Source organism: Carassius carassius, chromosome 25 (assembly GCF_963082965.1).
Source record: "Carassius carassius chromosome 25, fCarCar2.1, whole genome shotgun sequence".
NCBI classification, from domain to species: domain Eukaryota; kingdom Metazoa; phylum Chordata; class Actinopteri; order Cypriniformes; family Cyprinidae; genus Carassius; species Carassius carassius.
This window is the reverse complement of record NC_081779.1, coordinates 10,049,947-10,061,759: the sequence shown is the minus strand read 5'-3', so window position 1 is coordinate 10,061,759 and position 11,813 is coordinate 10,049,947. Positions and strand designations below refer to the sequence as shown.

General features: G+C 35.1%; 1 protein-coding gene across 2 annotated transcripts; it reads right to left on the bottom strand.

Annotated features, from left to right (window-relative positions):
• Window positions 1-1,091: 1,091 nt before the first annotated feature.
• On the bottom strand, window positions 1,092-8,427 carry LOC132104135 (DNA-binding protein SATB1-like). Of its 2 annotated transcripts, none has more exons than XM_059509377.1 (10): window positions 8,188-8,427; window positions 7,922-8,098; window positions 7,414-7,540; window positions 6,248-6,371; window positions 5,670-5,781; window positions 4,353-4,729; window positions 4,047-4,241; window positions 3,720-3,875; window positions 1,993-2,190; window positions 1,092-1,797 (listed from the first exon to the last, which is right to left on the bottom strand). In XM_059509377.1, exons 1-10 carry the CDS (start codon window positions 8,354-8,356, stop codon window positions 1,249-1,251), a joined length of 2,184 nt encoding a protein of 727 aa, XP_059365360.1. In that variant the 5' UTR covers window positions 8,357-8,427; the 3' UTR covers window positions 1,092-1,248. The 2 variants fall into 2 exon arrangements, with proteins under 2 accessions (XP_059365360.1, XP_059365359.1); XM_059509376.1 differs by having other exon boundaries at window positions 1,092-1,809; window positions 8,188-8,420.
• Between the last annotated feature and the right edge of the window lie 3,386 nt (window positions 8,428-11,813).

Sequence of the window (11,813 nt, the reverse complement as noted above, 5' to 3'; positions counted from 1 at the left end):
ATCAGAGTTAAACATATAAAGCTCACTTTCTAGTTTTTCAATAAAATGGCTTTAAATATAATGAACAATAACAAACGGTACAGATTTATTGTAATTCATTAGAGAGACTGATAGTACTGTTCACAGTAATTCAAAGTGCTGTTTCTATTGTGTTTTGTTCTATTGACAATAATACAGTAATGTACTGTTTCTTTCTAACATATAAAACATCACGGTTTCAGGGTCTCTGGCAACAGTTCTTGTAAAAGACAACACTGTCTGGATAAATATGCCACCCTTAACACTGACTGACATTGCCCACCACCTACCTGCAAAGATTCAGTTGAGGATTTGAGTAGAAAACTAGAGACAAACAATATATAATACTACTATAAAATTGCAAATCATATTCATTTAGGGGTGTAAATATTTGCTACAACAACAATTCAAATTTGCAATTCTTCCTGAAAATGGCGACTTAATTTGGATTGAATACTGAAATAACTCAATTTAATTTCGATTGTCAGATATGAGCATTTTTACACCCCTAATATTAATTAAAAACTTTTTTAGACATAAGAACAGTGATGTTTAATGAATACTTTCCATTGCAATTCCTTTGTGGTTTGGAATTGGAATCCTCAATATTACACTTCCATAGCCCATTCAAAGTATGACGTTTTAATAAAACACCTTGTGCATAAAAGCACAACCGTAAATACGCTACATGAAATTGTAGTGTCACCCAGTTTAATTGCGGTTTCTTTGTTTAAATGGGATTTAATAGACTACTGTTCAAAAATGTGAGGTTGGTAGGATATTCTTAAAATCTTTTTGACGTCGCTTATGCTCACTTAGGCTGCCTTTATTTGAACAAAAATACAATAAAACCAGTTATATAGTGAAATGTTTTATATTTTAATATATTTAAATTTATATATTCCTTTGATGGCAAAGTTGAATTTTTACTGCCATGTGATCCTTCAGAAATCATTTTAATTTAGCTGATTTGGTGCTAAAGGAACATTTATTATTTTCAATGTTGAAAACGGTTGTGCTTCTTAATATTTCAGGGACATTTTTTTTTGGGATCGATGACGATGAATAGAACATTCAGAAGAACGGTATTTATTTGAAATAGAAATCAGTTGTCCCGTTATAATTGTCTTTACCATTATATTCAATCACTTTTAATGCATCATTGCTAAAGTATTAATTTCATTCAAACAAAATGACCCCAAGCTTTTGAACAGTAGTGTAGTATTTTTTTTAGGAGTTTATGAATTGGCAGTAGGCGGGGCTATCATCACGCTCCTCCTTACATGGAAGCTGCTCCTCTTTTTTAATAGTAATGATAAAGCGAGTTTGTGTAGATGCATTCTGCTCCACCGCACCATCTTGTTTCCCTGTCATCATGTTTGCATTTGTCTCATCATCATTTTCCACTGTACTCCTGCATTCCTCCTCTGCCTCCATGTAATCGTCTTCCCTTTCCTCAATCTCTCCTTCTCCTCTGTTGTCCTGTTCTTCCTGTCGAAGCCAGTTGTGACCATTGAAAAAGCTAAGAACAGCCTCTTTGGCTACTCCCAGTTGAGCAGACAGCGTATGAATGTCCTCTTGATCTGGATGTAGTCCTACCTCCTGAATGAAACTCTGCAGAATTGCATGGGCTTCTGGTGGTAAAGACCTGCCTCCAATATTTGAGCCCATGTGAGAGTCTTCGGGACATCCAGTGATGAGATGCTGCTGGAGGAAGTGTTGATGATGCTGAGGTGGAATTTTATGTAGTTGTTGGTGCTGTTTTAGAGGCAACATATGCTGTGGCATCACCTTTAGAAAAACAAATCAATAAAGTAAATAATTATGGGATCTAACACATCAAACATGGTTGATTTAAGGCCCATATTAGCGAAATATATCTAAACAGTAATTTACAGTCAGTAATCGAATATTCATAATGTACTGAAATTGTTTACTGAAATTCTAATTGTAGAAGTTAGTGTGAGCACTCACTTGTAGTTGTTCAGTCAGTGGTCTTGTGTGTTTTTCAGAGTAGAACGTCTGCCCGGTATTGCTCTCTTGGTCATATATAACATCTCGTTCTGATTGGCTGAGATTTAGGAACTGGCGAATCAGAGACAGATTTTCCCACAGTGTACGATTCTGAGGCGATGGCTCCTCCTTCCAGCGCAGGAGCTCACACAGCCAGCCCTAAAACACAGACACATATACAGCAGGGTTCAAACATCAGAGACCATGTTGAAAATTTGCTTCAAAATCTGATTTAAACCTAGGAATCCTGTTATAGGAATTTCGACCATTTAAAAGTAGAAAAATGTTGTGATTTAAAATGAATAAGAAATGATTAATTTATGCTTTCCATGACATAAATACTGTAATAATTATATTCAATGTTTATATGTATGAGATAAATATTTAATTGTCAAGAAATATTTTAAATTCTGCAGTATTTCTAGGTCACTATTCAAATAAGCCAATTTGTGCTATTAACTATGTGCAGGGCTCGCAAAATTGCTAGCTCGACTCCCTGGGGCTAGCATACACCACACAAACATAGAATTGATTCATCTTCTGCGTCTCCTTGTGCTTGAATGGACACATACACACAAAATTATTTCAAGATACCAGTCTAGGAAAGTATTCTCTTAAACGGTTGGTTAAGTGAACATGAACAGAAAGAAATTGGATGTGTATCATTATATTAGATCTGTGCATCAGTGCTTATGTTATTAATGTTAATCAAACAACAAAACACAAGCTTTTTAATGGATTTTTTTAACTTTTTATTTAATTTATACAGTTAACATTCTGCAGTGTTATTATACATTATGACATTTCTGTGCCAGAGCAATAATGTTAGACCTTACTTTATTTGTAGCTTTGTTATATTTTCTTTATCTATACTTGTAATTAGTTTTTGTTTTAATTTAATTATTGACGGTTCACCTATAATAATAATATTTTACTTTTTGCTGTGGTTTCGAAGTACTTAAAATGTTATTAAATTTTTTTTTTTTCACTCAATGAAAAAAAAAAGTTACAAATCCTTTTATGTAATCAGAACCATGAGTTGTGTGATCGTTGCACCCTACAAGATATGTTATTTAAAAAAAAAGAAAAGTTTTTGATCATGCTGATTTGTCCGCAGTGAAGTTCAGCCGATGTCTTTTTTATTCAGGCTAGTTAAATTCACTTTGGGTTTCCAAAATCTGAAGCCTCTGCAAAATATATTAAAATAGAAAAAGAGTTATTTTAAATTGTAATAATATTTTAAAATATTTCAAAATAGCTGATTTTACTGTATTTTGGATAAAAAACTTATTAAAAAAAAAAACACTGAAATTGTTATGTTAATAATCTGATTTGTAATGGATGAAATTCCAAATAAAAACATTTCCACTCGTGTTTTTGACTTTTGGACTGTACTATACATATTTTCTCATAAAACTGGGAGTGGATTAACCCCAATTATTTTCATAATCACTATATTATATGCATTCTAGTTATATACTGCACATGTCTATTAGTCCTAGAATTCCCAGCATTCATATAAACATCTATTATATATTTAATCAAGTATGAAATGTATACAACTCAAATGCAATGTAAGTTGCTTTGGATAAAATGCATAAATGTGCTTGTAATGTCTAACTTTTTTTTTTTTTGAGATTTTTTTGTGCAGTCTGGACCAATGTTTTCCTTCAGTGCACATGACGTACCTGACTCTTTGCTGCAGAGACTTTTGCAAACAAGGCCTGTGACACTTTGGCTCGTCTCATTTCCTGCTGTATTTCATCATAGATGCCATAATTTATTCCAGAATCATCGCATTCCACTTTGACTACAATGTCCTTGGAAAGAGGTGAAAGTTTTGCCTGTAGTGAGAGAGACACTTTTGAAGACATTGACTAATGGTACTTGAATATTTTTATTATTATTACTATGGTTATTACGAGTTTGTCTAAATAAGTTGCACTGTCCATAGAGATTACAGCACAAGTTATTTTGCATCTCAGGTCCATAATTAAATTTGAGTGACAATGAACCTGAATGGGCAGAGGTGAGCTGGTATTGGTGTTGTAGGTAGAGTTGAGGTTACGCTCTCTTTCCTCCAGATAAATGGAGTCTCTCTGGCTCTGCGGGAGTTGCAGGAAGCTCTGCATGGCCCTAAGGTTCACTAAAAGAGACTGAGATGCGCACCGTGGGTCCTCTTCCTTGCGCAAGATCTCTGACAGCAAGCCCTGTTGCAAGTGATATCATTGAAAGACACTTTATTATGTGTTCAGATACAAAACATTTAAAAGATATGATCGTACGACTAAAAATTCTGTTGCATAAAATGACCATGTTACCTGAGTCCTGTTAATGGCCACCCGTGCAAACACTGCTTGGGAAACCCCCGCCCTCTTCAGCTCCTCACGCACCCAGTGGTAAATTTCAGGTGACACGTCGGCGACAGGTGAGGGACATTGAGGTACTGTGGTTGGGGAAACATTGCATTTGGGAGGAGTCCTTAGCGGCGCAGGATGAGGTCCGTGCGTGTGAGCGTGTGTGAGAAGTTGAGACATGGCGTGCTGCTGTGAGAGGAGCTTAGCCATCACCAGACCTGGCATTCCAGCCTGCATCTGGACAACACCACATGACTCCGCCCCACTGCCTTCCATTGGCTGCTGGTAAATGGTGGGCTGGCTGGAGGATGAGGGTTGGTTGCATTGCCTGCTCATTTCACCTGAGGGGAGATAAAATCTTTAGTAGTTCAAAATTAATATTAAATAACTTGAGTCCATTTAAAATTCACATCCAAAATCTTTTTATTTTTTAAGTATATGCTGCGTTCACTTTTAAATTAAAATTAAAATTTTGTACATACACTGCCATTCAAAGGTTTCTGTAAGATATCCTTAACTTTTTTTTTTTTATTGAGCAAGGATGCATTAAAATGTTCAAGAGTGACTTCTATATTGTTACAAAAGATTTTCATTGCAAAATAAAATATTTCTATTCATTTAAGAATCCTGAAAAAAATGTAGCACAGTTTCCACAAAACATGCACAATAATTATAATGATTTCTAAAGAATGATGTGTAATTGAAGATTGGAGTATTGGTTTTGCCACCACAGGAACAAAATACATTTTTAAATGTATTAAAATAGAAAACAGTTATTTTAAATTGTTATAACATTTCACAATATTAATGAGCTTACAGTATTTTTGACTTAGCCTTGTTAGTAGTAAGTAGTCTTGGTGAGTGTAAAAGATTTGCAAACTTTTGAACAGTAATGTACAGTAGTTATTTTTTTTATTAAAATAGGTTAATACATTATCATAAATTAACAATGAACAACAATTTTTACAGCATTGCTGACAATTTATAAATATGCTATTATATTGTTAATTCATGTTTGTTCAGAATACATTTAATGTTAATCAGTAGAGTTTGAAATATTATAAATGTGTTAGTATATCTAAGAATGTACCTTAATTGATAAATGCTGTAAATGTATTGTTATTTGTTTGTTCAAGATACCTACTGTATTACCAAATAGTAACAAATTAAACTTTAATGTAAAGTGTTACCGAAACACAAAAAGAAAACTACTTAAAGAAGGCTATAAATGTGTGAATATATTATCTATTCTTGGACAACATACAGTAGATTGCTACTCACCCATCATAGATTTGGCCCTCTTGTAGTGTTTGTACCACTGGCCGAACTCCTGACATCTCACAGCAGAGATGCTGGCATAGTAAGTGCCGTTCACTACTGACGAAATCATGCTCTTTCAAACAAGAATATGTGTGTCAATAAGTCAATGTGTGTTTATGTGCTGGGGAAAATAGGATTTTGCCTCTCATTTTCTTTTCATGTGACTGTAACAGGAATTCAGTAAATAACAGACAGTGCATACTAAATTAAGACTTTAGGTGTACCATGAAACCGACTAAATGTGTCCAGAAAGGATGTGCTTCAGGTTTTTGTCTCCTTGCTAAATAGATTTAATAGCTGGTTCTCAAACTAGGCATGGATTTTAATAGTAGGGTGTATTCTTCAATGCGGAGAGCACTTCTTAGATCACAGTTATGTTCTTTAACCATGAAATATGAGACAGTTAACCTAATTGTATTCTATAGCTACATGCAATTAAGCTATGGTTGATAAAAAGTGTTTTTAAGTTAGTATAGAGGTTATATGGATGGTGCCTTGCAAAAATAGTTTATTTACAGTGTCTAATTGTGAACATGTACCTGAGATAATGGACACTCTTTAGCCAGTGTGCTCTGATTCATCTCTTTTAACAGTTCCTTCAGGGCATTTCTGACGGTGGAATGAGTCCACTGCTCAGCAGGCAAGTCCTCTAGTTTAGAAACACTAAGAGAGTGAGAGAACATGCATGAGTCAGTGAGAAAAGCAGTGCATTGCAACAATTAATTACAGTGTAGAACATTAGTCACAAATAATTATTATTCCACAAATAGCTATATTATTAAGTGTTTAACCTCAAAACTTTAATAACTTTTAATAATTTTTTATTAGTTTTAACACTAGATCACCGGTGAAAGATTCTTAATCATAAATTTACTATTACTTGTGATTAAAATCCGTTTTTGTAACTGATCGGGAGAAATGTGAAATATTTGTCAGATTTTAACTAATCTTTAGGCTAAGTAAGAATGTCAAAATGTATTTATGTAGAGCTGAATAAAAAAGTAGGCTATGATTTTCCAGCCAATTGTAATTTAAATCTTGATATTTTTCTTAGAAGCTGTCAATATGATTTACACGATTGTTTTGTGTCTGTGTTCGTCTTGTGTCCTTGTTTGTAATTTGTGCCTTGTTGTCCGTTTTTGTAACTGAAGACCTGAAGCAATATAATTATTCATTCCATTTTAACTAATTGTTAAGTGAGAATATTATGTTCAAGTCATTATTTGTTCATAGAGATTCATTTTAAAAATGAAAAAATTCGTTTCTAACCGAGGTCAACATGCTGAGCTTTCATAATATTTTTATTAGGCCGAATGTTGAAGATGTCAGTATGTCTCGTGCATTTATTGTGTTTATAGCTCTGTTTCTGTAACTGTGGAACTGAAAATAAATAAAAGGCATAGGTTTGTCATGTCAATCGTAAGTGAACACGTGTGCAAAATTTACAGAATACAATATTTACAGAAGCTGTCAATAATGAATGAATAATGAATTTCTTATGTAGGCCTATATACTCCATTGTAACGTAAGATCCTGAGCTGGATGAATTGTTCATTGTAAGTTTGATAAAATGTTTTAAGTTATAACTTGCATATGGAATTAAAACATTTTATCCTGCTGCCGGTGTGAATGCACTCACTGATTAACATGCACGCCGAATACGCTTGCAGTGTGAAACTGGAGTAAGTGTGTGTGCAGGTTGTACCTGTGTAGCTTTATTCTTAAGGTGATGACATGGTAAAGATCTTGAAGCATGTCTCCTACTGTTGCGTCAGAGGTGTCTGTCACTGTGGACAGGGACACTGGGTTCCAATGGCCAACTTGAACCTGACCTAAAGCAGAAATGTATATTTATTACAATATATGACTACTATATATAATCCTTATATAGTTCCTGACACCATAGTTCCTTTTTTGTTTGGATTTTGGAGTTGTTGTTTTTTAATTATTTGACTTTGCTACTTATTTTTCTCTTCTGACAACCTTAATAGCTTCCTGATCTTGACCGAGTTCACATTCTCTTGTGTCCCATCAGCTTCCTGCACTTCCTTTTCTAATTTTCCTTCAGTGAAAGCTGAAGTGTGATGCATGTACAATAAGATTTGATGCAGGTTGTGATGGTGAAAAAAATAACAGCAACATTTCCCCCATCTTTCAGGCTTACATATTCAATTTGAACAGAGCGTGAATTGTTTATTAGTGTGTGTGTGTACCTGTAGCCAGAGCTGCTGCGGTATGTGTGTATCCCAGCTCTTGCAGTGCGGCCTCTGTAATCTGGCTGAACAGCAGGTCTGTTTTCAACAGCACAAATTCTGCATGCTCTGACTTCTTCCTCTCTGAGGGCGGGACATCATTGTGCTCCACCATACAGAACACAGGAAGCAGACTGCCTGTATGGGCAGACAGGAGAATATGATCACTCAGACATCTTATGAACAGACGAAGACCTGTATCTGCGTTTATGCCCACCGGTGGATACCTTTCCTCCTGTTAGTGTGTAATGATGTTTGTTTGGAGGTCACAGGAGTGACTCCAGGTACAGGCAGATCTCTTGAATTCTCCATACGGGCCATTTTACATGAAGGGTAAGAGGGTTCACACATGACAGGTCCCTGGGTGCCACTAGTAGTTGCCAAATGGTCCATCATTGTTTTTAATCTCAGCTCACAAACTACAGAAAATGAAAGAGTGAGGAGAGAGAGACATATATCGATATAAAATTATAATATTGCTCAGTTGTTTGTGTGTGTTTTTTTTCTCTAATGATGGTTTAAGATAGTTTTTTTTTTTAACTGTTTCTAGATTTTTTAGCTGGTTAGACTGGGACTCCAAATTGCTTTCCGGCTAAACCATCTGAAGACCAGCTTGATCAGGCCAGGAGACCATCATAAACCACCAACGACCAGCAAACCATCTTAGGCTGGCTTAAGATGTTTTTTTGTTCAGCAGTGAAGCGCTGCTACAGGTGCTGCATAAAGGCTATGCTCAACCTATGACACATCATCATCTCGTCTTCTTTTTATGCCATGTCAGATGTCACTTACTTTATTGACCGCAGTGCTGTTTTCCGGTGGTTATAATCGTGCCGAATGGTATCCGAACATGCCGACAGAGTGAGCGCGAGTCCTAGGATCGCTCATTAACAAAAACACTGGCTCCGGAATCAACGCGCGAGTCCGGTGACAAGCGACTCGAGAGCGGGTTTTATTTAATAAAGAAAGGTCTTAACAAACGGAACAACCAAATTTAAAACATTAAAATCAATAAAATAATGATAACAGAGAGAAAAACAGCTCGCATAATACAATGCCCGAACACTGATCTGTAATTAAATTTCTACTAGGCGGCCCCACAAAGCATCATCACTGTGACGTCACCAGGAGCGGACCAATCAGCTTCCAGCGGAAGAGCCTCCTGCCAAGGCTGTAGAGTACGGCAAGCCAATTTAACGTTTAATAATTGATCTCCCAAGCATTTTTGATATTTCACTATTAAAGACTCTTAATTTCAAATATCTAATGTACAACTTTGACTACTAGTACATTTTGATTGGCTTATATCGGAAAGAAGAGTGCTATGAAAAAGTAAGAAGAACACCAGGAAATGTGTTGTCCTTGGTCATATGGATACTAGAAATACATTTGGACAGCACTGATGGGTAAAGGCAATATAATTTAAATACACACGTTAAAAATAATGCACTATAAACATGGCATTGCATCAGAATTGCCATCTTCATCTGACTTTATTTTGGTTAGGTCCAGATTTCTCTGAAGTTGTAAAAAACACTGAATATTCATTCACGCCATGTAAGGGCAAGCAGTATGCTATAATAGTCACCTTTATTTATATAGCACTTTAAACAAAAAAGATTGTGTCAAAGCAACTTAACATTATTTAGGAAACAGTGTGTCAATAATGCAAAATGACAGTATAATAGTACTAATAATATCCACCAAAATGAAGATTAGTCACACCACAACTTATGCACATAAGACAGGAGGTATTAGTTAGTTTGATTTTATGAATTTAAAATAACTACATTGTATTTACTTTTCAGTCGCTGGGGGGGGGGGGGCACTGACACTGACTTAAGACTGGCGTAATGGCTGCTGAAAATTCAGCTTTACCATCACAAAAAAAAAAACATTTTAAAATATAATAAAATAGAAAACATTTTAAACTATAATAAAATGTCACAATATTAAAGTTTTTTTTTTAAATTAAATTAATGCAAACTGGCCGATCAAAAGTGACTCTTTCAAAAATGTAAAAAATGTCATCTGATATGCACTTTTTCATGGGGTGTATTTAACATTTCACTATAATCTGTTATAGTCATAGGTAATAGAGGCTTGCCAACATGTGCTGTGAGTACTGGGTGGCAGGCAATATAATAATTGTTTCAGTTGACAAGAAACTGTTAATCAGCCCCATCAAGTGATCTCTGTGATTAACGCTTGTTTGCACCTGCACACATGATAGTCACTGTATGTGGCAATCATTCTTTTCCGTGAGCTTAATCATAATAACAGTGCTTCATTTGTTTCTTTATTTGCATGAGATGGCATATTTACAATCAAATAAAACGCATTCAATACATTTGATCATAATATAACGTGATAAAACCATAATTTTCATCATATTTACAAAAAGCATTCTACAACAGAATGATTTAGTTTTTCACTGCTGTTATAGGCATACATCAGTACACAAGAAACAGAAACAGATACATGATTGGATTATAATATTTGCCAATTTGTCAAATCAGCTCTCCAGTCACTAATCACATTTCAACAATTACCCTACAGCAGCAAAAGCAATAATGATGGCAATATTACCATAATAATGTAAGAAGATTCTTAACTAATCCTCTCTTATGTCACATTACTGTACAGCAAATAGCTATTTATTTGAATAGTGTTTTCAACACTGCCTCAGCACTTGTGGGAATTTGTACGTAGTAGTAGAAGGTGAATGTGTGGTACTGTGACAGTATAAACAGCAGAGGGCGACATAGCCTGGTCCTTGTGTAAAATGTTTGACAAAATCGTCGTCTTTATTGACTGATGCAAAGTATGCACACTTCTAATAATGTTGTTCTCAAAATACATTAGTAGAGCTACAATGTTTCTCAAATCTATTCCTGGAGGCCTCCCAATCTACACATTTTTTATATTTCTCTAATCAAACACACCTGATTAAACTTATGCGGGTTTGTAGTATGCTATAACATTCTCAGACATATTACATCAGCCATGGCATTATCTCTCACCATTTTATATCTACAGTGTGACTTACAACTAAGAACAGTGTATTTAGACCTTCTTCTTATTTGATGTACTGGTTTTTGCATAGTAAACAGTAGGTAAGTATGCATATTTGGACACAGGAGGTCTGTAAGATGTCTAGTTCTGGGGGCATTCCAGGACCTGCTTAGACCCTAAATGCTTTCTCTGTTTGCAACCAGCTGAGACCAACTGTGTTACTGTATTAACGTGAGGTGAAACGGACACACTACATGGTGCTCAACACTGACTGAACTAGGCCACACTGTGAGGATGATTAATTACCTTTATGATAATAATGCAGCAAAGTGGGTAATTTACTTACTAAACTCTCTCACTAAACTTCTCTCACTAAACTGTAACCCTTTAATGCCTACTGTATCCTATTTTATACATTATCATATTTCTAAGGCCTATATAGTAATATAAATAACTTAGAATTACTTGATTTTTAACAACAACAAAATACCTATGTGTGAATAAACATTTATATAAACATTATATTACAAGCCATCAGAATTGCACCTTACCCTTTGGGCACAGAAATATCAGCAATTGCAGTCTGGGCCTCTGAATAAAATTGGGTTTTTGAAAATATATTTTGTCTAATAATAATTTGTTTGCTAAACTGTTTAATTTTTTTTTCCTACAGATTTTACTTGCTCGCAGGCTTCACAGGTTATATGGCCTACTTTTTTCTGAATTTGTAACTTTTTTGTCATTTCTTTTTTCGCTTTAAAAAAATAGACTATACATTGACTATACGCTATTTACCTGACGCGCACCTGCGGGTGTCACTCCCAGTGCCACGGGCGCG

Coding starts and splice junctions, on each gene's coding strand:
- LOC132104135 (XM_059509376.1), bottom strand. CDS start 8,356: ATGATGGACCATTTGGCAACTACTAGTGGCACCCAGGGACCTGTCATG. Junction 6,372..7,413: donor TTAAGAATAAAGCTACACAG/GTACAACCTGCA, acceptor TCACTCTCTTAG/TGTTTCTAAACTAGAGGACT. Junction 4,730..5,669: donor GAGGGCCAAATCTATGATGG/GTGAGTAGCAAT, acceptor ATCTCCCCTCAG/GTGAAATGAGCAGGCAATGC.